The sequence below is a fragment of the Sarcophilus harrisii genome, chromosome 2 (genome assembly GCF_902635505.1).
Source record: "Sarcophilus harrisii chromosome 2, mSarHar1.11, whole genome shotgun sequence".
Lineage (NCBI taxonomy): Eukaryota > Metazoa > Chordata > Mammalia > Dasyuromorphia > Dasyuridae > Sarcophilus > Sarcophilus harrisii.
The window spans coordinates 29,621,831-29,648,870 of record NC_045427.1 but is presented as its reverse complement, the minus strand read 5'-3'; the positions used below and the strand labels follow the sequence as shown (position 1 = coordinate 29,648,870).

The 27,040-nt window shown below is 37.4% G+C and overlaps 1 protein-coding gene across 1 annotated transcript in view; it reads right to left on the bottom strand.

Annotated features, from left to right (window-relative positions):
- The window catches only part of DNAH6 (dynein axonemal heavy chain 6), a 189,518-nt gene that overhangs the window by 9,761 nt on the left and 152,717 nt on the right, over positions 1 to 27,040 (bottom strand). Inside the window, exons 64-71 of the mRNA XM_031949760.1 lie at positions 25,210 to 25,370; positions 20,635 to 20,723; positions 17,182 to 17,328; positions 13,199 to 13,337; positions 12,446 to 12,565; positions 9,299 to 9,420; positions 7,604 to 7,733; positions 3,522 to 3,649 (exon numbers count right to left, since the gene is read on the bottom strand). Coding sequence (XP_031805620.1) covers positions 3,522 to 3,649; positions 7,604 to 7,733; positions 9,299 to 9,420; positions 12,446 to 12,565; positions 13,199 to 13,337; positions 17,182 to 17,328; positions 20,635 to 20,723; positions 25,210 to 25,370 — 1,036 coding nt within the window. The remainder of the gene's footprint in view (positions 1 to 3,521; positions 3,650 to 7,603; positions 7,734 to 9,298; positions 9,421 to 12,445; positions 12,566 to 13,198; positions 13,338 to 17,181; positions 17,329 to 20,634; positions 20,724 to 25,209; positions 25,371 to 27,040) is intronic.

Below are 27,040 nucleotides of genomic sequence, written 5' to 3'. Positions count from 1 at the left end.
AATTTTGCAGATGACAAGACTAAGTTACATAGAATTTAAGGAACATGTTCAAAGTTACCCAGACAAGTAAGTATTATGGAAGGAAAGAGACAAGCATTTATTAACTGCTTATTATGTGCTAAGTTTTCATAAATATTATCTCATTCGATCTTCATAGCCATTCTGGCAGATGGGTGTTAATTTTATTTCCACCTTATATTTGAATCCAAAACTGGTCTTATTTCTTTAGAGATAGATGTTAGAACTTGGGTCATTGTTGAAGAAAATAATTCTGGAGCAGAGAAGGAAGGAGGAAACACATATTTTTAAAGGACTTCCTATGTGTCAGACTCTGTGCTAGTAAATGTCTGAGGCTAAGTTTGAATTCAGGTCTTCCTGACTCCAGATCCAGATCTCCAGGCACAAAGCCACCAGAGCTTCTGATTTCAAATCCAGCATTTTTGTTCCTCATTTATCCCTCAGCTGTCACTGAGCACCAGCGACGCCTCCCCCTCTGCATGAGCTGTTGCACTTTTCCAGGCTGTCCCAGAAGTGGAAATCCTTAGTCAAGACTCATCTTCAGGCAGATGTGACATGCCTTCCAAAAGTCCAGGCTTGTTTGAGTTGGATCCAGATTTCTTGCCAGGAGATGCACGAGCAGCTCTCCAAAAAGCACCATCTCCAAGGTTAGTGTGCAATATTAATATTTTTCTCATCATCTTCTAGAAATCAACTAATCAATGAATCCCCAATTGGCAGCATTTGCTAATTTCTGAAAATTTAACAATGGCTGTAACACATTCCTGTTGTGGATAAGACTGATATTGGAAAGTGTAGTTCTAAGGAACCAGGCTGTGAGGTTGGAAGATGAAATACAATGTATCTTTAGGGTGATAATCTAGACCAGCCAAAGCCAGGCTATCATGTGCCAGGAGGGCAATGCCCACAGAACCAAATGGACTGTGAAACTCACAAAGTGATCAAAGAACCTCTGGGGTGAGGAATGACATCCTCCTGCAGGAACCTGGGTCTATGAGCTGAACAACAGAAGATGAACTTCAGGAGTGGCTGAAATCCTTTTATAGATTGGTTAGACCTGTGACCTCCTTGACCATAAGTATGCAGACCACCACTGGTTCTCTGGACAAGTCCCCCTGGGGGATGGCAGATTCTCAGGATTGTTTTTCTGGTGGCCACCACGCCAGTGTTTGAGGGGGTACAGTTTTAGTGTACCCAAGGCTCCTACCATCAGTCACTCTGGCTGCTACCTCTGTAGGTTCCTCAATGGTTTCTACAATGCATTCTACCTAAAATGCTTTTAATAGGCTTCCACTTTGTGAAGGGCACCTTGTTGAGTGCTAGAAGCATTACATTAGTTCAGTCTTTACACTCTCTAGTAAGGGAGATAAGACAAACACAAATAACAATATGAATTGGATTAGAAGTGTGAAGAAAAAGTTAATGTAAATGAAATTCTGAGAGACTAAAGGAGGGAAGGTCCACATCCAGTACTAGATCTATACTTATTTCCCATTAGAAAATAAGCTCCTTGAGGGCAGGGATGGTTCCCCCTTTCTCCTCCTGCTCTTCCTCCTTTCTCCTCTTCCTCCTCCCTCATTCTTCTTTTCTTCTTTATCTCTAACAGGTAGCATATGGTAGGTGTTTAATAAGTGCTTGTTGATTAGAAAGGGTAGGACTTTAGCTGAGCCAGAAGTGGAAGAGGGAATCCATTTTATACAGGGAGAGTGGCAATAATACACAGCCCATGGATATGGGCCAATACCCTCCCCTCCTGTCTTGCTTTCTGGATCAGGAAAAGATAGAACTTAGTTGAAGGAACAGTGGAGTAGCTCATTTCAGCAAGAACCTTATCTTTGTGCCTAATTTCTTTACAAGTTGAAAGGAATAGAGCAGAAGCTGGTGATCGTTAAGTCTTGACTTCTGCGGGGTTCTATTTCAGGATTCAATGAAATTCATTATTCTGAGATGTCTTTGTTGCTCCAAAAGGAAAAGAATAATGTTCATTAATGATAAACATGCATGTGTACCTTTGGAGACCTCAAACTCATTTTTCTTTGACATTCTTCAGGAAGATGCGACCCCTTAAATTGCCGTATCAACTTTGGCTCATTTATACCCTCAGTGAAAGAAACATCACTAGCCCAAATGACTTTTCTTCTTTCTCCTCAGGTTGATAAAAAGTTCCAACCAACCCTGCTTGCCTTTGTGGTTGCTTGTGACTATCCCAGAGATAATTCTTTGTTAGAAGGTATTTTATGGGAATACCGTGCAGCTTTAGGATTACAGTTTTTTTTTTCTTTGTGTGTCATGTTTATTCATCCATAAACATCGAACTGGTATCTCCCCTTTCATCTCTCCTGTGCTTTTTCTTCCTGGATTCCTTCCCAAATAATTTTAAAAAAATTTCAGGCAGAGGTCAAGTTTTAGAAATAGTGCATCTGAATCATGCTGGAAGATACAGATAGCCAGCCCACAGGCAGCTGGGAAGACAGAAATGGACCTCAGGAGGAGGGTGGGTCAAGGCTGGGGACATAAAATCCTAGGTGAAGTATTATTAAATTTGTTGATTATGTCTATTAAATGTTAGCAACTTTGGGTGATTCCCATTCACACAGCCTGAACACTTAACAATTCTCAATTCATTCATTTTATCCGATCTCTTCTTTCATTCTTGTTTGATGTCTTGCTGGTTCCTCCTCGGATTATAAAACCTCACTGTTGACTTTGTCTATGTTCACTGTTTTTTATTTCACCATATGCCTCTTGTTCCATCTTCATATGCCCTTTTATTTGTATTCTAAAGTACAAATCCCCAGAGGATATCAGAAGCCATGTATGATGTCTAAAAATCACTGCTGGAGTACCTAGAAGAAAAATTCCAGATTACTAAGAGGCTCTCATGAGCAAGGGCTCTTACCATGCTCCCAGTTTCTGGTAAGATTTTGTAGGTGGGAAATCATAATGAATTTCAGTGCTAAGCAGCCAAAGAATATAATGAAATACTCAGATAGTTAAGTAATTTTCTTGATTTCATCCTTTCAAGGATGCTCTAGAGATCAAGGGAAACTGCTTTATTATAGAGGATGGAATTGAGGTCTTGGGAAGTTTGGGGACTTGCCCAAATTCACACTGCTATAAAAGATTTGGACCCCAGTCTCTAGATCTGAAGTCCAGTGTTAATCCCATCACTTCATGCAGAGGTTAAGATCTAGACATAATGATTCCAAATAATATGAGAAAACAGAGGCAGCTTTCCATAGGCAGCTGGGAAGACAGAACTGGATCTTGGGAGAAGGGTCAAGTCTGAAAACAAAAGATCCAATGAGATAACATATGTATAAAAAGCTCTTTACAAAACTATAAAGCACTTTATAAGTACCAGTCTTATAGATTTGGGACTCATTTGCAAAAATGTGATACTGGAAGACAAAAAAGTATAGAATTCTAAAAACTACCCCGTTGTTATAAATATTACTACAAAACAATGACATTCAACAAAAAATACGGGATAATTGCCATACTCGGATTAATTTGAGAAGGCCATTAAATCTGTCCACTTCTTGTCCAAGGACAGTCGTTAAGGAGTTGAGGCGTCCTTGTGCATCCTTGACAAAGAGCGAATCTGAAGCTCCTTCCATTTCCAGTTTTACTGAAACACACAAAAAGAATTATTATTAACATTTCCTATAGATTCTCATCTAACGATGCTTTTAAAGCCGGCTTTTTAGAAATATTGTCAATCACTGTAGTGTTTGGAATGCTTTAAACAAATGCTTCTGTGATTCAGGCCCAAAGGTATAAAAACAGAACTTCACAGCAATCTCTGTGGGATGAAAGATCCTGGAGGGCAGGTTTTAAAAATTTTTATCCAAGTACCTAATACAAGTGTCTAGTATGTAGTATTTACTTAAAGAATGCTTGTTGAAAAATAACTGTATAAGTATGTATACATGTATTGGATTTAACATATATTTTAACATATTTAACATGTATTGGTCTACCTGCAATCTAGGGGAGGGGGAGAGGGGAAGGAGAGGATAATTTGGAACAGAAGGCTTTGCAAGGGTCAATGTTGAAAAATTATCCATGCATATGTTTTATAAATAAAAAGCTTTAATAAAAACCATTAAAAATAATAAAAAATAAAAATAAAAACAAAACAAAACAAGAATGCTTGCTGAATCAAATTGAATCCAAAACTGGTCTTATTATTTCTTTAGAGATAGATGTTAGAACTTGGGTCATTGTTGAAGAAAATAATTCTGGAGCAGAGAAGGAAGGAGGAAACACATATTTTTAAAGGACTTACTATGTCTCAGACTCTATGCTAGATAGTTTACAAATAATACCTCATCTGGTATATGGAAGTACATGCTTTTATCATCATCTCCATTTTATAGCTGACATTAAACTTACCCAGAGGAATAGTAAAGACATTTAGTAAATGTCTGCAACCACATTTGAACTCAAGTCTTAATTTTCCTGCATTCTAGGGCCACCTGCAGATTCCATTTCCCATTTTTCCATTTAGATTCTGTCTTTCTCCTCTTTGCCTAAGTTCCAGCTTGTCTTATTTGGGGGTCAAGAGTCATGAATCTTGTGCTTTTGATTTCCCCAGGAAAACGTACATAGGAAAACTGTAGAAAAGGAATCATTGGCATCCTGTGATCTGCTGGGTTCTTAATATCTGCTTTTGTGACTGGGATGAGAGCTATGAAAATATTTTTCCGGGATCCTCCAGGCAAATACTTGGAGATCCTGTTATGTAAACTGGTGGAAGAAACTTTGCACTTGCTTGTTTTAAGCCCTGCTTGCTGAATATCCTTTGAACTGACCCATTTTAGGCAAAATCATGCAGTTGGTTGGGTCTGTATGTTTCTCTTCTGCTGTCCTTGCCCCTTGTGGGGCTCCATCTTCAGATGAGCCCTTGGTGGTCCAGAGACCTGCTGAATCCAATAGAAGTCCATGCTGTGGACCTTACTCTTCTCCTCTGTCCATCTGGCCTAGGCCCCCCCTCCCTCTCAGCTGTATTGTTTCTAGTTAACAAACATTTATTAAGAGATCTCTTTATGTTGGGCTCAGCTTGTCATGGTGACAAGTTAAAGTTCAAGGACAAATGAATTTTTATTGAGGTGTCAATAACTGATTAATAATTGGATAACAATAAATCTGCCTAATAAATGATTGATCCTTGATTGCTTAATGGTGGTTCTTCCTCTCAGCTGTATTGTCTCCAGTCAAAAAGCATTTATTAAGAGATCTCTTTATGATGGGCTCTGTTTGTCATGGTGACAGTCAAAATATGAAGACAAATGAATTTTTGTTGAGGTGTCAATAGCTGATTAATAATAAGATAATAATAAATCTGCCTAATAAGTGATTGATCCTTGATTGCTTAATGGTGGTTCTTCAGGTGTCAGGATTGGCTGGATCCCTCAGCCTTCATCTCTTTTTTCTAGGTGTAATATCACTTAATAACTATTAATAACTAAGAATTAGAATTCTATACTTTTTTTGTCTTCCAGTATCACATTTTTGCAAATGAGTCCCAAATAGGATAATAACTATATCCTAGGGGGACCTCTATGATACTAAATGAGTTTACCATCCAAATCCTGAATATCAGTATCTGTTGACCTTTAGGCTTAAAGGTAAGGAATCTTAAGTTTAGGGAGTCTTAATGTGGGGTCTGGGAATTTTTCAAATATTTTGATGTCTGTTTTAATAGAATTCTTTTATAATTTTCTTTGATAATTTTATGCCAAACTGACAAGGGGACTCAGGATACTAAAAAGTGCTTAGGAAATAATCCTGCTTTAGCCCATGGGCCAAATCTAAATCCTTCTTAGTCTCCATCTGGCTGTAAATTTCCTCAAAATTAAGTATCTTAATAAGATATATTGATTTGCACTGCTAAAGTCAATACATTCAATTGTGTGTATATTTGAAAGAGAATTCTGGCCTAAAAAAGTGGTCTCTGCATCTCCCACAGTCCTCTCTCAGTCCTTCTTCCCAAGGTGACATTGTGGAGAAGGAGACTCCAATAACCTGCAGATTGCTGGAGGTAATTTCATGGCAGATAATATTTGTGACGCTATGGAGGGGGACCTGGCTTCAGTGATCACTTCGGTGGGAATCCTGGAAATGTGTAGGGGTCTTGGAAAGTGAGGGAAGTAGGACTGGTTGGTAAGGGTATTAAGATTGACATGAGATTGACCAAGGTCAGACATCCAACTTTTTGGGTTGAGAATGGAGATTGGGACCTGCCAGGTGGAACGTCAGGAATTTGGATGTTGAGAGGGGCGTTTGTAAATGGACTAATAAAACAGGCCTGGGTGATGGGTTTTGAAGAGCTGAAGATTGGAGGGATGGAGTACGATTTTTGCCAACTCATGGCAGGAGTTTGGAAAAAGGATTTGAGCCCAAGGCATCTTTGTGATTAGAACCCTAAATATGGTGCAAAAGAAACATTACTCTTTCCCCTATATCCAGTTTCTCTTTCCTGAAAACATCTTTCACATCTCTTAGCTTTACTTTGCATTTATGTAAGACTTTTTTTATTGACAAATAAATAAAGAAAAGGCTTATTAGGCTTATTAAGCATTTATTGTGAGGTATTGTGTTAAGGTTACACAAAAAGGCTATATTAAGGAACACACAAAACACTGAAAAAATAAAAGCCAGAATAACCTCCAAGAACTTACATCCTAATAGGGGAAGTCAACACTGATGCATATTGTAAAGCATGTAGTGTGACTATTATAATCCCTGTTTCACAGATGAATAAATTGAGATTTTTCTTAGCTAAGAGCCAAAGTTAGTATACAATGAACTTAGGATTTGGAATTAGGTGTTTTAGGTCCAGTGATTTTTTTCTTCATAATACTACACTGCTTTTTCTATTGCCTCTGAAATTTATAATTTCCCTTCTCAACTCTAGGGATCCCTTTCTTTCTGTAGTATTACTGTTTTCTCATTTAGCCTTGAGTTCAATACAATTTCTTGTTAGATTCATTGAAAATATTTTAATATTTTTTATTCTTAATTTCTTATCCCCTGAAGGTTTGGTCATTAGATGGCAAGTTCTTTTGACCCTGGCAACACCTACAAATGTTCCTTCCTTCTAGCAGGAGTCACAATTTGTGTTAGTGGGGGAAATGCTCACACTGACAAAACATGGACCCTGGAAATAGAGATGTAGAATTTAAATTTGAAAAGTAGGTGGGGTCCATCTTCAGGTAGAGAGGTTAATTAATTAAGCACACATTGAAAAAAAATATATATATAATACCTGCAGATACATATATCCATATACACATAAGTATAAACATATATGTATGTACATATCTATGAATTTGTTTTCTTCGATTATATATCTATTTTTTAATTGTTTCTTGCTTCCTCAATGGTTTGGAGGGAGAGAGAGATTGAATGGTGAGAATTTGGAACTAAAAATAAAACTGATTTTTTAAAAAGTAGGTAAGTTGAAGCTTTTATACTTATTTTCAACTGCCCCAAATTCTAAACAAAATAGTTATTTATGTAAATAAATAATTGAATTTTCATTCCTACATTCTGTAGAATGCCTATAAAGATTTATTACCTGGTACTTTTGACAAGACCGAAGTAACAAGTTCTTGGACGATTTCATCGTTGCTCTTTCCACCTCCACCACCGCCAGACCTCGGCTGGACATCAAGGATAGTAGTGATGAAAGAGTTGGTCTCTTTGAACTATAATGTAAAGGGGGAAGAGGAAGATCACTGAAGATGTTCATTCTTTAAAAAATGTCATAATTTTTGTCACATTATAGAGTGTTACCCTATGGTTGCTAGGGGATAAATATGGGATCAGAGATGGTACAATGAAATTACCTGAGAATGTCAGAGACACATTCTCAAGTAATTAGGCAAACATTTTGTCTTTCATTGAATATGCTCATTTAAAAGTATATACTAAAATAATTCTAAATCTGCCACTAATTAGGTAATAAATTACCTATTTTCCTAAATAAAATTACAGAACTCAAGAAGAAAGGCCAGCTTTCTGCAGGGTGCACAGTATTTCAGCACAGACACATAGTATGAGTGATGATACAGGCAGTTACAGTGAAACTCCCCTGGCTCTCTATATCTAATCTCATTCATTATATATGAAAAAGTGACTATTAACAGGAGTAGCATCAAAAAGGTGACAGATAATAGTTATAAAGCACTCAATTAGCAAAGTTCCTGGCACATAATTGGTGCTTTCCCTGCTTCCCTTCTTACCCCTCCCAGAAAAGAAAAAAAAAGGTAATGCTGGCAAGATGAAACTACAGTGTGAATATCTTAAATGTGTTTCCTACTATTGAAAAAATACATTTAGAAATATTTACTGTTGAAAAGTTGGACCCTTTATTAAGAATAATATAGAATATAAATGGTTTATGCTTCTAAAATATGTTTGGACAACCCTATGCTCCCAAGGAACTGGTCTATTTTATGCAGAGTAAGTTTCATACTAGTTTAAGTTTCAAAACAGGGTGAGGGGAGGGATGGGGTAGGGAGTGAGGACTGATGATCATATTGGGTCTTCCATCTTTGGAAGAAATAATCAGAGGGTTGGTAAAAGGCTCTATTAGAGAGAAAGGAAAAAAGTCTAGTGTGTATTCTTTTTTTTCCTATTCTATCTATAAAATAAAATAAAATATTGTCTCTGAAGGGATACTTTGAAAGCCCAAATAGAGAGCAGAATGCTATCCATATGAAGGGATCTGGGATTTTCATTTAGGCAATTAAGAGCTAGTAGAGGGAAGTAAATACCTTCTTTTGGATAATGAAATCAATTAAAAGAGCTTTCATTACTCCCCAAAGAGCTGAATCAGTAAAATATGGGGGAAACTAGTGTGAAGACCTGTGACTCTATAGAATACTTAGACAAAGTATTATACTTTGTCTAATACATACCTAAAGCCATGGAAATCTGTTTAAATCATAGAAGAGATGAACACTTGAAAATATTTGTTGACTGCCATTTAGCTTTAGACAAGTCCAAACCTTTCTTTTTTTATAGATGAGGAAAATGAGATTCAGAGATTTTATGTGACTATTCATAATAAATGTCCAAGTCAGGATTAGAACTCTGCTCTATCCACTATATCACCTAGCAATGTGACAAACTAGCATGGTTGAGTTGTAACCATCTGATTATTTAAGTGTGTCATAATTTACATAATCTAGCATTTAGATTTTACACTAATAGGATAGCATGAATTTATGTTTTATATATTTTAAATAGAAAGTCCATCCATACAAACCTGGAAAACTAAGTTGGCATTTTCATGCATCCCAAATATTTCTGGGTCATCAATCAAAGGCAAGTTTTCAATATAGTCTCTGAAATCCTGTATGTTGTCCCCAAAAGGTGCAAAATATATACCTGTCATTAAAAACATAGAAAATAATGAAATCTGAGGTCAGATAAATCTTTCATGGATCACAGGATCATGGCTATAGAACTTGAGAGGAGATTTTCCAGCAGATTAGAGGTTTCATCTTACATCTTACTTTTCAATATCTGTTGAATTTGTCTTCCTTTTGAAAGTTAGATGACTTGTTTTGGGGGGGAAGGAGGGAGCTAGTTATCCGATTTTGTATACTTGTCTGGTATTCCTAATCAATCAGGAGTGGATCTTTTCCTGAATAGTTTAAGATAGCAAGAGTCTAGTGATTGTGGCAGTAAGAATAGAAAAATAGTCACATAGAGACTGAAGTCAGAAAAATCTCTTAAAACAACTGAGGCAGTCTGTTCACTAGTAGATTGTGTGAATGCATAGGGAGGCACATTCCAGATACCAAGGAAAGCTGCTTATGATTATATCCCCATAGAGATAATTATAGACAAGGAATTAAAAAAAAGTGACTAATATTTTTGAAACATAGCATCACTGGGGACTATTTTGTATTAAGTAACCAGGGATGCAGTAGAGGGATCAGTGTGACTTCCCCAAAAGACAGCATGCATATTGCTCAAAAATTCCTTTGGATAGGTTATCCTGGAAATTATCCAAATTGTGACAAAATTTTGGCCTTTCCCAATGGGGGTATAATTGAATATCTCTGAAGAGATATGTCAAAGAGAGGTTGGCAGGATCTGTTTGGATATGTCTGGAGACTGAAAGTATTTCAAACATCAAAATGAAGAATTTCAGAGGGGCTGCTGTGAGAATGAGGAAGCTATTCAAGGACATCAAAGTTGCTACTGCAAAGTGTCTTGCTGCAGAACATGGATTAAGCAGTTGGTCAATACCTATTTCTAAAGTATGTATAGTGTGCCAAGCCATGTGCTAAGGTCTAAAGATGATAAAGAAGAGGAAAAATAGGGTCCCTGAGATAAAGGAACCTACATTCTGAGGAGTGACATGTCATATAAATAACTATGAACATGGAAGATATATATTTATTATATATTTTAGCACACAATATAACATATTTTATTACAATATGTGATGTCATATAAATAACTATGTATATGTATGATATATATTATATTATAGCATACACATATTTTATTATAATATGTGCAGTATATATTATACACATTGTACAATATATTATGCATTATTATATATTATACATCATATGCATAATATATCTTTTATGTGCATGATTGTTTGCATGGCATGTGTGTATATACATATATACACATATACACACAGGGTGTGGAAAGTAAGATTATGAACAAAAAGAAATTGGGATAGAGTGAGCCAAAAGGTTTACAATCAAAGAAAAAATAATCAGAAGTCTCTGTATGAAGCTACGACCATTGTTTAAAAATATGAATTGGGGCGGCTAATGGTAAAGTGGATAGAGCACCAAGCCAGGAGTCAGGAAGACCTGAATTCAAATCTGGCCTCAGACACTTATTAGCTGTGTGATTTTGGATAAATCACTTAACTCCAATTGCCTCTGAGAAAAAATGTATAAAATAAAAATCTGAGTTGGGTGATCTGAATGTTTCCAGGTCAGAGTAGCTGGGATTTAAGGAGAAAACCTATGAACTTCTTCTCTTACCCACTTCTGTTGCTGTTGGAAATCCTTAGATTTTATTTATAATTCCTTGCTTCTTTGAGGTAAGTCATCATGGCTTTCTTTGGTCAGTCAATAATAATTTATTATAATAATATAATATTTTCAATCTAATATTAATTTGTTTATAACATAACACATAACAGGACAACACAATATGATTTATAATAAATGATAATTTATTATTGACTAATTGAAGGTAGCCATGATGTCTTATGACCAAGAACTATAGAACAGTTACTGTCTTTTCCTTCTCACCCCTTCCTCCCTCCCTTAGGGGAGTAATTCTTTCTTTCCATTGCAGCTCATTGAAGGTCTCAGAGGACAGCTGAGTCCAGCTGCATGGCCCATGTTGACATCTACAGCATTCACAATGACTTCTTTCCAACTAAGGTCAGCACCCACAGACCCCACCCACAATTAGTCCCCTCTTAGGATCATCAGTGCCCTTCTGGCTCAGCTGTGGCTGACCCCCCATTACCATAGCTCTGTGTGAAAATCTATAGTGGTTCTCCATGGTCTACCAAATCCAGCTCCAATTTAATAAGCCCATTGCTAGGTACTCTGTGAGAGGCAGAGCGGTGTGATGGAGAGTGCCAGAAGAACTGGGTCCGGCCTTGCCTCTGACACATACAAATGGGCCAGCCCTCCAGATTGGACTGGATTGGGCTCAGCCCTGGGATGGTGAGTTGCAGACTCCTGGCAGGTCTCCATGGTATTCCCTTCCAGGAGCTGTCTATGGTGATGAAAGCACAGCTGCAGACAAATACACCTCCCCACACTTCAGCTTGGATGACCTCCCACCATCTCTTTGTCCTCCAACTCAAACGTCTCTTTCTTCCTGAGTCCTTCTCAGATCCCCCCTTCAGTTCTCTCTTAGTGTCCATTGTCTTTTCTTAGCTAACGTGATTATTACATGATAAATAATGTACACTCAGTAAACATTTATGTACCATGCACTATGCCCATTATCTCTTTAGAAGCTCAAAATTGCAATAAGACTTTTGGGACATCCTAGATATGATTTTCTATATTCTAACCACCTAATGAATTCCAAGAAGCAGGATCCTGAGGCGCAGTGGGCGTTTCATAAAGGCTTTTTGCTATCTTTTGCCAGAGAATTTTCAATTAAAAATGAAACTGATTAGAATATAACATCCTAAACATGTTTAAATGGAATATAACAAGGCTTTAAAACTATATAGAATATTATTCTCTATCTTCATCTATTCATCTATTATAGTTCCGGGACCCACCTGAGGTAGGCAGCTGGCGACCACTCAGGTCTAGCCACTGTTATTTCAGGAACATAAAGTTCTGTGATAATTTCAAGGCTTTCAAGGATAAAATGATGCTTATGTTTAGAATTCCCTTACCTGAATCGGAATACTTATAATTCTCTTCTAACGTTTCAGGAGAAAAAAATCTCTTTAAAACTGTACGAAGGCATCTTTGATCCCAAGTGTCTGTAACTCGACCTCCATAAGTTATTTCACCTGCAAAAAATAGTTTGGCTTTGAAAATATAAGGGTACCTTGATATTCTATCCTTAGTTTTGACTTTATGTGTATCTATCAAAAGAGTTCAGGGCACCTACTCACTTCAGTGACTCTTAAAATAGCAGTTTTAAGCATGACACAGTTGTCAGCATTTAAGAAAATAACACACAGAGGTCTTAGCTATTTTTTTCTTAATACAATAAGATCACAAAATCAGAGAAGGATAAGATAATCCTGATGGCTTAAATCCAGTCCAATCCCTTTATTTTAACCATGACTTATAATCAGTCAACTTTGTCACTGTTCCTGGATGGTATATACCAATTTACTCCCCTGTAACCCCATTCACTAACTTGATACTTTTCAGAACAAAGATCCCTTCCTGGCCAACTCCTTAAGAAATGCTCTTTCCCATTTCAATCTAAGTTCCTTGAGGGCGAGAATTGTCTTTGCTTTTGTGTTTACATGTCCACCATTTGGCAGGTGGCTTGGCACACAGTAAGTGTTTAATAAATGCTTTTTTATTCATTCACATTCATTATTAACAATTAGGTGCCAAGCACTGGAATGAACAGAGAAGTCTTTGGGCGGGTTCTAGGGAAAGGCCATGTGCTGAAGAGGCTGCTGTACCTGTGATGTAGATCAAGGCATCCCACGGTATCTTTCCTTCTTGACAGTAAAGATTTAGATTAAGTAAGGCACATTCTCTATCACTGTCATTAAATTCATAGCAGATATTCCAACCAAGAGGGCCAAATTTTTTCCTCTCCTAGAATTTGAAAAAAGATGAAATTTAAATTGTGTAATTTAAGTTTGAATAAAATATTAAATATAGTATTAGACCTTTATTTTATGAAAAATTTATCTAAATTAATTTCAATGATTATTTATTAAAGTACCCAACAGTGTAGAATGATGGACGGGATGTTGGATCTGGAATCAGTAAAATATGGCTTCAAATCTTACCTCAGATAATTTAGTGATCAAGTGACTCTAAGTGTAGTAAGTATTAGATATTTATTTTTTGAAAAGATTCATCTAAATTAACTTCAATGCTTATTTACTGAAGTACCCAACAGTATAGAATGATGGACAGGATCTTGGATCTGGAGTCAGTAAAATATGGCTTCGAATCTTACCTTATAGTTTAATGACCAAGTGACTCTGGTAAACCATTTGATTATTCTTGGTACCAGTATTCTCATCTGTAACATGGGGGGTTTGGAATGAATGACCTCCTTTTCAACTCTAAATCTATGATCCTTGAGTTGGGAAGTCATCATGGAATAGGGAGTTTATTTGTATCAGAAATTCCTGAATGAGGAAACTCCTTTTCCTTTTTCTTTGTAACTTATAGTTGAGTAAACTAGGACATGGAGAGAACTGAAATGACTTGCTTAGAGCCACCAACTCAGTGTATGTTAAAGGCAGGATTGTAAGACCAGTTTTCATCCTCTAGAGACCTCACAGTCTCTCTCATTGTCACAGGCAGAATGTGCCTGTGGTTTTGTGAAGTGCTGGGCTCGAATTGAGGAATTGAATTAGCATCTTTCTGGACTTCATCTTCTCATCTGTACAATGGGTAGGAGATTGGACTTGATAATCTCTAAGAACCCTTTCATCTGCATTACTATGGCCATAGGAAAGGCAAAAGTGATGTAGAACATGATGGGAAGGAGGCAAGGCCGTGAGAGTCAGACAAGTGTCACTTTTCTATTTTAGAGTGAGCAGGGAAAGAACTTTTTATTTTGGACCCCTAGCATTGTGCCCCTAGACCACAACTATTTTTAAATAGCCTTTTATTTACAGGTTATATGCATGGGTAACTTTACAGCATTAACAATTGCCAAACCTCTTGTTCCAATTTTTCACCTCTTACCCCCTCCCCCTCCCCCCGATGGCAGGATGACCAGTAGATGTTAAATATACTAAAATATAAATTAGATACACAATAAGTATACCTGACCAAAACGTTATTTTGCTGTACATAAAGAATCAGACTCTGAAATATTGTACAATTAGCTTGTAGACCACAACTATTAGAGGGTGATATGTAGCCATTCTTCTTGGAGGTAGGAGATGAAGGAAAGCTTCCAACTCTGGTTGGGTGGATCCTTCCAGTCCTTGTCCTATCAGGCCACTACCAGTGGTATGGCCAGGGGTCGTCTTTGTGGAGGAACTGGCCATTCAAGGGCCCAGATCAATTATCTAATAATGGCAGCCTGCCGACTAGCTGGTCCACCTTCAGGGAATCCACATCCATATTTCTTGTCGGTTGGGAGAGCAAGCCCAGAGTTAGATCCACCAAGAAAGTCCCATTCCTGACCCTCCTCCAGGCTCTGCATCTTCCCTTCCTTTCTTCTTGGCCCCTTGGAGCTTTCCTGCCAGCAGATGCCCCTGACCTTGCACTTTCTCCTCAACCTCTCAGCCCTCTGCTCCCTCCCTTTTCAGCAAGGGAGATCAAGGTCCTCTGATGAAATTCTCCCCCTCCCCAACCACATTTTCCAGAATTTCCCTCTTTGGGTGCTCTTCTGGGCTCTGGCTCATCTGGCTGTGCCCTTTCCTGTTCTCTCAATCAATCCTCTCCTGGCTTTGCTCTTAGTCTTGGAACTTGCAAAGTTCTCTCTCCTCCTGGACCTTTCCTCAGAGCTAAGGGCCTCCTCCAATCATCCCCAATTTTCTCATTGGGAATATCCTGATGCCGGCTCACCCCCTTCTCCTGATGGGGAAATCTTCCTGCCCCCTCTTTTGTGAAGAGGCCCAGGATGCTGGCCCTGCTCCTGAATTTCCGGACTCCAAAATCTTGCCTTCATGGTGGGTCCCACCATGACTTCCTGTTTTTTTCAGCTCCCTTTTGATGTGAGCATCCGCCCTCCCTCCCTCTCACTTCCAAACTTCTTGAAGGAGTTGTCAGTGTCTACATGTCCTGCCTCTTCTTCCTTACTGTCTGCATAGGCCCTTATCATCTGGCTTATACTTCTCCCATGTAATTAAAATTGTCCTCTCAAAGATCAGCACTAAGTTAGCTAATTATTCAATACATTGACCTTTCCTCTTGTTCTTGTTTAACTTCTCTGGAGATTTGGACATCCCTGGTCACTACTTGTGATCACTTCAATTTATTTTCCTTTCAATTGTTGGACATTAGCTCTAGATCATGCTGCCCCGACTCCCGCCATTGTCACCATCTCTCCTGCCCTCTGGAGCTTTGGAGGCAGCTCCTGAAAATAGCCTGAACCTGTGAGGTGAGCTTCCACCTTACCTTGCCCCAAAGCACATCTCTGTCTTGCTCCCCAACCACCAACACACTGCCCCTTGCCTCTTTTTCTGGCTTTTCTTTATAGTCTACTGACTCATTAAAATGGAAGCTCCTTGAGGGGAGAGGCTATCGTTATTTTTCTTGCTGTTTTTGTTATCTCCAGTGCTGAACATGCAGGGTCTTAAATGCTCTGTTGTCTCTATCTATCTACCTGTCTATCTATCTATCTATCTGTCTGTCTGTGTCTATCTGTGTATCTATCAATAATTCCATCCACATAGTTTGTCTATCTATCTGTCAATAATTCTATCCACATGGTCTGTCTGTCTGTCTGCCTATCTATCTATATATCATTCTGTCTATCCACATTATCTATTTACCTATTTATCATCTATCTAATCATCATCTATATATTATCTGTCACTCTATTATGTATATATCTACCAATTATCTATTTATGTATCCATCCATTTATCTATCTGTTATTCATCTATTCATATATCTATCTATTCATTCTCATCCATGTATCTGCTTATCCATCAATTTCTATCATCAATCTAGTTACCTATCATCTATTTATCTACCTATTAATTTATCTATTTATCCATCCATCATTCCTCTTCCTCTATTCCCCCCCTTCATATCTAATCAATGACCAAATCCCATTAAATTGCCCTTGGTAACGTCTCCCATCTCCTGTGCATTTTCAGTGCCATGATTGCAACTGAAGTCTTCATTACCTCTCATCTGGATGATTTCAGTAGCATCCTAATCCATCTTTTCTCCTTTGGGATTTTTACAGGTGAAGTTGGGGTACCACACCATTCCTCACACATGGCACAGTATGAACAAATGCATGGAATGGAGTAGCATGGATCAAGTTCAAGGAATGGTGAGGATCCCAGTATGCTTGGGGTTCAGTGTCCAGATGAGGCAACGATTGGGAAGAGACGGGGGTTGATTCTAACAAGTAGAACTGGGTCTTTCAGGCTTCCAGAATATTGAACCATTTGTAATAGTACTGGATTTTAAAGGGTCTGTAGAGACCAATACCATCATTTAGCAGGGTAAGGAATCCAGGGTCCAAGCCAAAGATTTGGTCCTCATCACTGAATGGATCCTTGATCAATAATGGTCTTAGAGGACATCCAGTCAAACTTCTTTATTCAACTCATGAAGGCAGCAAAGTCTAGGGCAGTAAAGTGATTTCTTCACAGTCCCAGGGGTAGAGAATGTAACATGTGGGATTTGAAAACAAGTCCCCAAGTCCAGAGTTCTGCTCCATGCAGCCTCTTGATTTTTTTTCTCCAATGACCTATGATATTGCTACATGAAACAAGAAAAGAGAATATACCTGAATGATGGCATGGAAGAAACAAATACCGAAAATAATTTTTCTCCAATCCCTTCCAAGTATATTTTCTTCAAAAAATGAAGATGACATTTCAGTGAACGCTCTCCTGATATTTGCACGGAGACCTTTTGGAGGTTCATTGGTAACCTGGAATTAGAAAACATATATTAGTAATTATTTCAGCTCCTGTTCAACTGTGTCCGACTCTTCATGACCCCATTTGGGGTTTTCTTGGCAAAGATATTGGTGTAGTTTGCCATTTCCTTCTCCAGCTCATTGCCAGAGAAAGAAACTGAGGCAAACAGGGTTAAGGGATTTGCCCAGGGTTATAAGTTAGTACATGTCTGAGGCTGGATCTGAACACACGAAGATAAGTCTTCCTGACTGTAGGCCTAGTGCTTTATCCATTGCACCAACTTGCTGCCTATAATATTATTTAATTACTAAGCAATTATTTAATTCAGGTTATTTATAAATCCACTTACTGTTTAAAAGCCACTAGCAACCATTCGTCATTCATACAGCTTCCAGGGCTTTGGGATGGGAAATATCCATGGGGCTCAGGACTGAGGATGGTATATTTATACCCAAGAGGCTCGGCAATAAATGTACATTTATACCCAAGAGGCTTGACAGTAAATTAAACACCAGTTTGGCCCTACATGTGGGCCAAAGAGACTAGAGTGGATCAGCCTTTTTCCACTGGGATGGACTTGCAATTTTTAGTTATTCTCCTACATATAGGACTGTCTCATGCTTCCTTGCCTTTTCCAGCTGTAAAGTACATTGTCCCATATTTGAGTTTAGAACTAGGAAGTGAATGCATAATTTTCATTGAAGTGAAACTGGTGATTCGCATGCTTCTATGCATGTTTCTGAAAAATCAGCATCTCCTAAGCTAACTTGACTATTCATAATAGCTAGTGTTTATATGGAATTTTGAGTTCTGCAAAGCACTCACACATATCCATATATACCCACATATATACAGATATATGATGATTCTATAGATAGGGAAGCTGAGGCAAAATGACTTTCCCAGGTTCACATAGCTAGTAAGTTTTTGATGCAAGACTGGAATTAAGACTTCCTAGCTCCCAAGTTTATCCATTATACCACTCAGTTCTTCCCATGTATCCTTTTCCTTTTCCTTTTCCAAGTTAATGTCTCATATCATAAAGCAATAACAATAGCAACAAGATTCTGTATTTTTATAAAATTGGATCAGAAGCAATATCTCAAAGCTGCATTGTCACTAGAGGTAGCCAGTTATTTATATAATAGTCTATTTTGGCATTCTGCAAGGTCATGCCCATGTCTTGCCTCTATTAGCCTTTCCTTTCTCCCTTTGGGTATTTCCTTTCCTCTCTTCATGGGCCCTTTTAAAATTGAATTCTGGTTTTGGAAGGGCTATTCAAGTGGACGGTCATCCAACATTCTCTGTGGTTCATTTCTAAACTGGGTTCTACATTATCATTTTTCTCGGCTTGAATTCTGCTTTCTATTTGTTATTCTGAGACTAGGAGCTGCTCCTTTGTAGGCAATTCATCCATAGATTCTTTATGATAGTGGTTTATTTTATTTTAAAAACTGTTTTGCTGTCTATTTCTTCTTGCAACTCTCTTAACTTTTCCTCTAGGAATCTGGATGCTGTACTATTTGTTGTACATATACTTAATATTACTATTACTTTATTATGTATGGTTCCCTTTAGCAAGAGGTGGTTTCCTTCCTTACCTCTTTTAATTAGATTTATCTTTGCTTTTATTTATTCTGAGATCAAGATTGCTACCCCTGTTTTTTTCCCTTTCTTACCTCTTTTTAATTAGATCTATCTTTGCTTTTACTTGTTCTGAGATCAAGATTGCTACCTCCATTTTTTAAAAACTTCAGCTGAAGCATAATAGATTCTGCTTTAGCCTTTTACCTTTACTCTGCATGTATCTCTCTGCTTCAAATTGTTTCTTGTAAACAAACATATTATAGGATTCTGGCTTTTAATCCATTTTGCTATCTCACTTCCATTTTATGGAAGAGTTCATTCCATTCACATTCACATTCAAAATTACTAACTATATTTCCTGCCATCCTCTTTTTCCCAAGTTATACTTTTCTCTTTTTTCTTCCTTTCCTTCCTCCCGACTCCTTCCCCCCCCTCAATCTGCCCTCCCTTTTTTTCAGCCCTTCCCTTTTCTTATCCCTTTCCCCTTCTACTTCTGCCCTCCCTTCTACTAGTCTCCCCCTTTTCTTTCCCATTTAGCCTCATGATAGTAGTTTTTAAAATGCATAAACTAGAATTGATAGGATTATGAAGGAAACCAAAGATTAGTGAAAATAGACAGACTTTTTTGTTTTCCCATCCAAACTCACATTAGATGTGGGCTCCTTGAAAGCAGGGCCTAATTTTTTGCCTTTGTTTCTATTCCCAACCCTTAGCACAGTGTCTGTCTGGCACATAGAAGGTGCTTTATAAATGCCTGTTTACTGACTGACTTGGAGATGGACCTTGTTTTCCAGGCAGAGATCAGGGGAAGGTCTAAAGGTATCCCAGACAAGTTCTGACAATTGTGTCCTTTGCACATTATTGTCCAACAGTAAATTTGAGTCTTCACTGGGACTTGACATGAAAGACTAGATATTTATGGACTTTGGAGAATAGGATTTACTAGAATTAAACATATGTGATGTGTATATTTTTTTAAAAATTCAAAAACATTCCTTATCATACTCCATGCATGCAAAGTAGAGCCATAGGTAAGGGCCAGTCCTGTTCTTTGTTTTGTCAAGAACAAGATCTTATTGAATAAGGAAGATTATTCATGGCTTTTCTTGAGTGGACAATGTGGCATAGTTCCTAGCATGCTGATTTTGGGGTCAGAAACTCAGGGCTTCAAAAACTTGCTGTGTGAACCTGGAAAACTTGTTTAATCTTAATGGGCCTTAGGTTCCTTATCCATAAAATGGAAATAATATCCATATTAGTGCCTTCCTCACAAGGATATTTTCTGGCTTAAGTCAGATAATGTATTTCAAAGTCCTTGACCAACTTGAAGTCCTACGTCAGCTTCAGCTTCAACCTACTTTGGTCAGCTTTTGAATCAAATGGAAATCATTTTTCATTTGTGAAAACAGTGGCTGGGTTTAGTACCATCTTCTCCTCCATGAGTTCCTCCTTGGTCATTCCTGATGTTAGTATCTTCCCCTAGAAATCATATTGTCTGTTTTCTCTAATGAAAGTTAAGCTACCTGAGGGCAGGAATCATCTTCATTTTCATTGTCTTGATTGATTATGATTAGTATCTCTCAAGTAAGGTAACTGATTATCAACCAAGATACAATAAACATTTAAATCCTGCCAACGTGTCAGGTGCTTAGAAAGTCAAAGACAAAAAATGAAACAATCCCTCCTCTCTTATAACCTCTGTCGATAAATTATGCTCACAAATACATTACCTTGACAGAATTCTGAAGGACTGTGACAGGAAATGTTGTACTAGGCATGGAACTCAAAAAAAGTCGAAAACTCTCTTCAATTGAAACATCTGTAAAAAACAATCACACAGATTTGTTTTGTTTAATGAGTGTTTCTACATCTTCTTTTGGAAAGATTAAGCCATGTGTTACATGAAGTAAAGGACTCTGTCTTCTCTATATAAGGAGGACAGGAAAAATTGTTATCAAACAAGATATGGGTGAGAGAGAACCTATCTGTTTATGATAAGTTCAAAACACTGGGTCCAGGTGACCTACATGCTCAGGTACAGAAAGAATGGGAAGATGGGATTATTATTGAGCCTGATTAATGATCTTTGAAAGCATAAAGAAGGGAAAAGCTAGCAGGAAAAGAGAAGGGAAAATATTCCTCTTTTCAAAAAAAAGCAAGAGAATGGAGAATATAAGCCAAATATATATATTTATATCATATATATATATATCAGTTTGACTTTGACTCTTTGTAAAATTATGGAATGTGAAATTGAGAGGTGAGTTAATGAATGATCAGAGAGAGTCAATCTAGCTTTATCAAGAAGAAGTTATGCTAGACTAACCTCTAGTTAGTTTAGAAAATGATATAAAATATTATAATTTTATATATTAATATAATTATAATTATAAATAGTATAATAAAATATATAAGGTATTTTATAATCTAGTAGGATAGCATTAGGAAATTTATTTTACAAAGATTTTAGCCAAATATTTCACAAAGTCTTTCATGCTATTTATGTGAAAAAGATGAAGAAATGTGAGCTACATGATAATATATTAGGTAGATTTGGAAATGGCTGGATGATTGGACCCAAGAGAATAATTGCTGTCATAGATGTCAACTAGAAAGGTCTTCAATGGCTCTGTCCTTGGTTCTGAGAGATTTAATAGTTTTTATCAATGACTTGGATTATGTGGCACACTTGGCAAATTTTTAGATGACACAAAGTTGGGAAGGATAATTAACAAACTGGATAGTTAGGAAAGTTCTTTACATGTCACTTTATTTATAATTGGTATTTAGGATATGAACTCATAGAATATGTGCCAAGTTCCCTACCAGTATAGATTCATTCTCTCTTAAGTAATATATAGTCTTGGAGAGCTGCCCAGAAAACAAAAAGATTAAATAGCTTAGCTAGAGTCACACAAAATGGGTCCTTGAAGATTGTGAAGAAAAAATATTAATGCTGAACTTGGCACTTTTAGGTACAAGTCTGTCAGAAATGATTTTATTTAACATTATTCTAAATCCAAGCATTCTCCACGTTAGAGAAAAAGATATCCAAGTCAGTGTAGCCTTCCATGTCCTTGCACATATTTCTTTGCCAAGACAATTTTCAGTAACATTTATATAACAACTTGAACACAGGAAAAAAAATCATAATATATTAACATTTACTTTTGGGTTAACATTCCAAAACAATAGCCACCACTAATTTCTTTCCTTGACTACAGTCCTTCTCAAGGTGTAAAAGGGCAACCCTGATCAGTGTTGAAATCTTTTCCAAATAACAGAAGAGGGGACCCTTCTCTTGTTTGGATCCCACACAGCTCAATCTCTTCAGAGAATTAGGAAGACAACAAAAAGACAAGCTGAGCGATAACTTTGCCTATTATCTTTAATCCATTCCCCTCAAAAAGGCCTTCTCTCTCTCTTTATTCTTCTATGAACTTTCAAATAGGGGAAAATTTAGAAAAGGCTATTTAGGCTGAAGAAATATTTATTTTTTAAAATTTCCAGAAAACTAAAAAAAGGAATTTTAATAGACTACCATGAGATTAATATTGTGGTTGCTAATGTAATAAATGATTCATTTTTAAGGAAAAGGTATACCTTTTCAGATGCATGTTATCATAACAGGAAATTCAATTACTTAAACTTGTGATGAGTCTAGATATTTGTGCCAGCTCAACCCAGGTGCCATTATTCACTGGGTATAGCTAGCTGCAATTTACTCCTAGAGCTATGGAGGAGGAAATAACTTCTGTAAGGTTAGCCTTGCAAATTTCTCACTTATCATATGATGACAAACATCCTATTACCCTTTGCAACACCTTAATATATAAAATAGGGGCAAATGTCACTTTGAGAAATGAGTTCCACTACATTTTGGGACTCATAAGGAATGTAGGAGTGAATGGTACCATGCTGAGAGTTTATTGTTCAGTAATTTCAATCGTGTCTGAGTTTCTGTGACTCCATTTGGGGTTTTCTTGGCAAAGATTCTAGAGTGGTTTGCCATTTTCTTCTCCAGCTCATTTTATAGATAAGGAAACTAAGACAAATTGAATTAAATGACTTGCCCATGGTCACACAGAGCTAGGAAGTGTTTGAGACCAGATCTGGACATAGTAGACATATAATAAATAGTTACTAAATTAAATTGCCCACCCACTCTCTCATCTGCTGGTGAAACTATGAACTAGAATTTTTCTGGGCCTGGTATCCACCAGTATCCACTCTGAAACATGTTCATTGTTCCAGGACTCATTTCCTAGCGACTCCTTTGCAGAACTGTGACCCAGCCACCGTAGGGAAGGCAAGCTGCTGCTTATGGCATGGCATGCAATTGGGGAAGTAATGAGGGATTTTGTTTAATGTTCCTTTTAACAAGTGCACTTTTATTTATCATCTAGGAAACAAATGATAGGAAGGAAGATGGCAAGAGGGATAGTCAACAGATCAATTGCCTGAGTGCCGCAATGGGGTCCAAGAAATACTACAAACCTAAGGAAGGGCCACAAAGAGGAGTTCAGGATGATTAAGACACAGATGGGCTGGTGTCTGTACTGTCATGAGATCGTGGCATTCTGGCTGAATGGGACTCCAGAGGCTGGCAGTCCAGCCCTTTCATAACAGAGGAGGAAAGTGTTATTTAGGGAGGGAAAGTGATTTGTTTATGAGAAATGAGTAACAGAACCAAGATCCTCAAGTGCTGAATCCTTCCTGACATAGCAACATACCCACATGTTGACTTGGATTTTGTGAAAGGTCGAGTTCTCTGTATTGTAGTATTATTATGTGTACTGAGGACACAGGAACAAAGAATGAGTGAGCTTGTGCTCAAAGCCATTGCTGGGCAGGGATATGCAAAGGAGAGACTTTGAAACTCTGCCTTGCATGTCAGAAGCGGGGCTTGAGCCTCAGTAACCTAGCTCTGTCTCAAGAAAAATGAGTTTATTAAAGTTTTCTTGCTACCACTGAATGATGTCTGGTGTGATGCAGTAAAAAGGAATGATTGAAGGTCCAGATTTGGTAAAATAGTAGATGACTTTAATTAAGAGGCTCTTTCATGAGAGAGGCTCCTTGTGTCTAGTCTATAGATTTTTATTTTTATATTTTGTACAGGATTTAATCTCAGTCTGTCTGAATGGGGTTTGTTCAGTGCACAGGGGTCTTTAGGAGCATCACCCTGAGGCGAAGCAGCCAATTCTAAGAGACAGATCTTTATGGTTTACCCTTTAATACCTCATTAGCAGCCAACACTGCCATTCTCAACCCCTCAGGGTCTGGGCTTGTCTAGCTAGGCTCAATGAAAGGTAGAACACGGTATCTGAGACAACCCTCTGCTTCAAGCAAGGTGAGAACAGAGAACAGATCCCCAAATGAGGCAGGAACAAATTCTAGCATTCCAAATTGGGTCCCTTAATTGGGAACTATTCCTAGAGATCACCTGGCAGGAATAAAGGAAGTGGGGGCTGGAGTGAGAGGGATGCTGCTCCTTCCTGCAGGTACAGACTGATCCATTTTGTAGATCAGAGAAAACTGTTACAAAGGAAGAGTTTTGAAAAAAAAACATTTTTTCACTTAGTACATTTTTTTGGTATTTGTATACATTTTTATTAAAGCTTTTTATTTTCAAAACATATGCATGGATAATTTTTCAGCATTAACCATTGCAAAATCTTGTGTTCCAATTTTCTCTCCTTCCTTCACCCCTTTTCCCTTAGTTGGAAAGTAATTCAATATATATTAAACATGGTAAAATATATATGTACATTATTCTTTATTTCCTATGTCACACTGACTAAAATTTCTGGTTATATGACCAGAAGATTATAAGCTTGTTAGTTTGATCTCTTAAATATATAAGCTGAGCTCTCTAAGACTTTTAAGTGGCAGAGAAGGAGCAAACCTAAATTGATGGAGGAAGTTCCTTCACACCAGAGGTTCCTATAATGAGTCAATAAAGTCACAGATCTAAAACCCAATCCCAAGTTCAGTTTCCTCATCTGTAAAATGGAGATAATAACAGAATTTCCCCTCGTGGCGTTTTTGGGAGGCCTAAATGAGATTTGGAAACCTTAAAATGCTTATTATTATCCAAGTGCCATGGGAATTTGGCCCATGTGTAAACCACCCAAGATGGTGTCATCTATGTGGAAGATGCCATCTTAGGAGTTCTAGGAACTCATCAAACCCCTCATGACACCCTACTCCATTTATTTTTCATTCTTAGTATTATGCTACCATTAAAGCTTATGGGGATTTTGTTCTAAATTTAAACAGAAAGAAGCAATAAGTAGTTAACATACTTGGTTCTGTAAAGCTTTTAATAAGCTCTTCCATAGCCAGCATCCATGATACTGCAAGATGACAATTTTGAAGAAATACCCAATTTCCTGATTTCAAAGCATCCTTAATCATCTTTTCAGCAATAGGTCCTTGGCCTTGTCCCAATGAAATGGATTGCACTCTGAAAGAAACAGAAAAGCTCCCTAAATCATTTTTTACTGCAAATATTGAAACTTAATAAACATGATAAGATTTTAGGCAGACAATATATCTTCCCAACTATTACTTTGGATACCAGGTAGAAATTCCATTAAGAGAAATTCAGCCTGTAAACTTTCTGTTAAATTCTTCAAGTAAATCAGAAATCTACTTGAGGAAATGATATCTCATTAAATAAAATAAATTGGGGGATCTTATATCACTGTCTTGATCTTGCTCCTAAAGCTACTTGGACAGTCTTACTCCCATATATTGGTATTACTTATAGCCAAAGTTAGTGAACAAGTGAACTCCCAACCATGGTCAGCAATTCTCTGGGAGGAACAAATGGCTTCCTAGGTCAATAGTTCCTGGATCTAGTAATTAGTCCAGCAATCTGGGAAAAGAATAGTATTACATAATTATTCTACTTCTCATTTTTAAGTTATCTGCTCCCATAGTTATTTTGTCTTCAATATTATCTCCTGAAAAATTATTCTACTTCACCATTTTAAAGTTATTTGTTCCCATAGATATCTCATCTTCAATATTATCTCCTGAAGAATTAAACATTCTATAGTGTCATGAATCCAGGAATTCATGTGGCTTCCATCAAAATCTCCTTGGGACTTAAAAAAATTATCTCTTAAGCGAGGATGTTATTTCTTTCTTGGGAGGGAAGATAATGAGAGTTAAGTGACTTGCTCAGAGTCTCACAGCTTGTAAGTGTCTGAGTCTGGATTTGAAATCAGGTCCTCTTGATTGTAAGGCTCCACATAACTGCTTTGAGCACTTCAAGCCTTGAGGGTCTATTTCTTAAATGGGTCATACTTAGTAGAAAATTTATTTTTTTCATGTAGTTTAAAAATTTATTTTTTTCATGTAGTTTACACATTTTATTTTTAGCTAGAAAATTTATTAAAAGGACCTAGTATGAATTAGGAAGGGAAAATTATGGAATGTGTAGGAACCCCTTTGTCTTTTTTTTGGCAGTTAAAATATGAACTTTGCATCTTCATGAAGGTAGGAAAATAAATTGGAAATACATGATCCATTGTGATTTGCTAGTAATTTTTAAACAAAGTTGAACAAGATCTATTTAATCATCTTGAATACCATGAAACTAGGGGCAAATGGGCTGTGTAGTGGATAAGAGCACAGGACATAGAATTAGGAAGATTCCTCTTCCTGAATTCAAATCCGGCCTCAGATAACTCACTAGCTGTGTGACCCTGAACAAGTCACCCGTTTGCCTCAGTTTCCTCTCAGGTGACTCTATAAAACGAGTGGGAGAAGATAAAGGCAGACCACTCTATTATCTTTGCCAAGAAAACCCCAAATGGAGTCACAAAGTCAGAAAATGATTGGAAAAAGACTAAATAGCATCTTCTGAAAGTCAGAAGTTACAATCACTGTTTGCTGTCTTATAGTCTTATTTTAATAAAAGATTTCATTGGTCTTCCTCCGGCATCTTCTATGCAACCTATGGTCCCAGAAAGCTGCCGAGAGCAATGAGAAGGTACATGACTCGTCCAGTCATACAGCTACTCTGTGTGAAGCTGTCTTGCTGACTCTCTGTTCACTGCTCCATGTTGCTTCTCTTAGGATCACAGAATTAGAGCTGCAAAGGACCTCCATCCTCCCATTTTACAC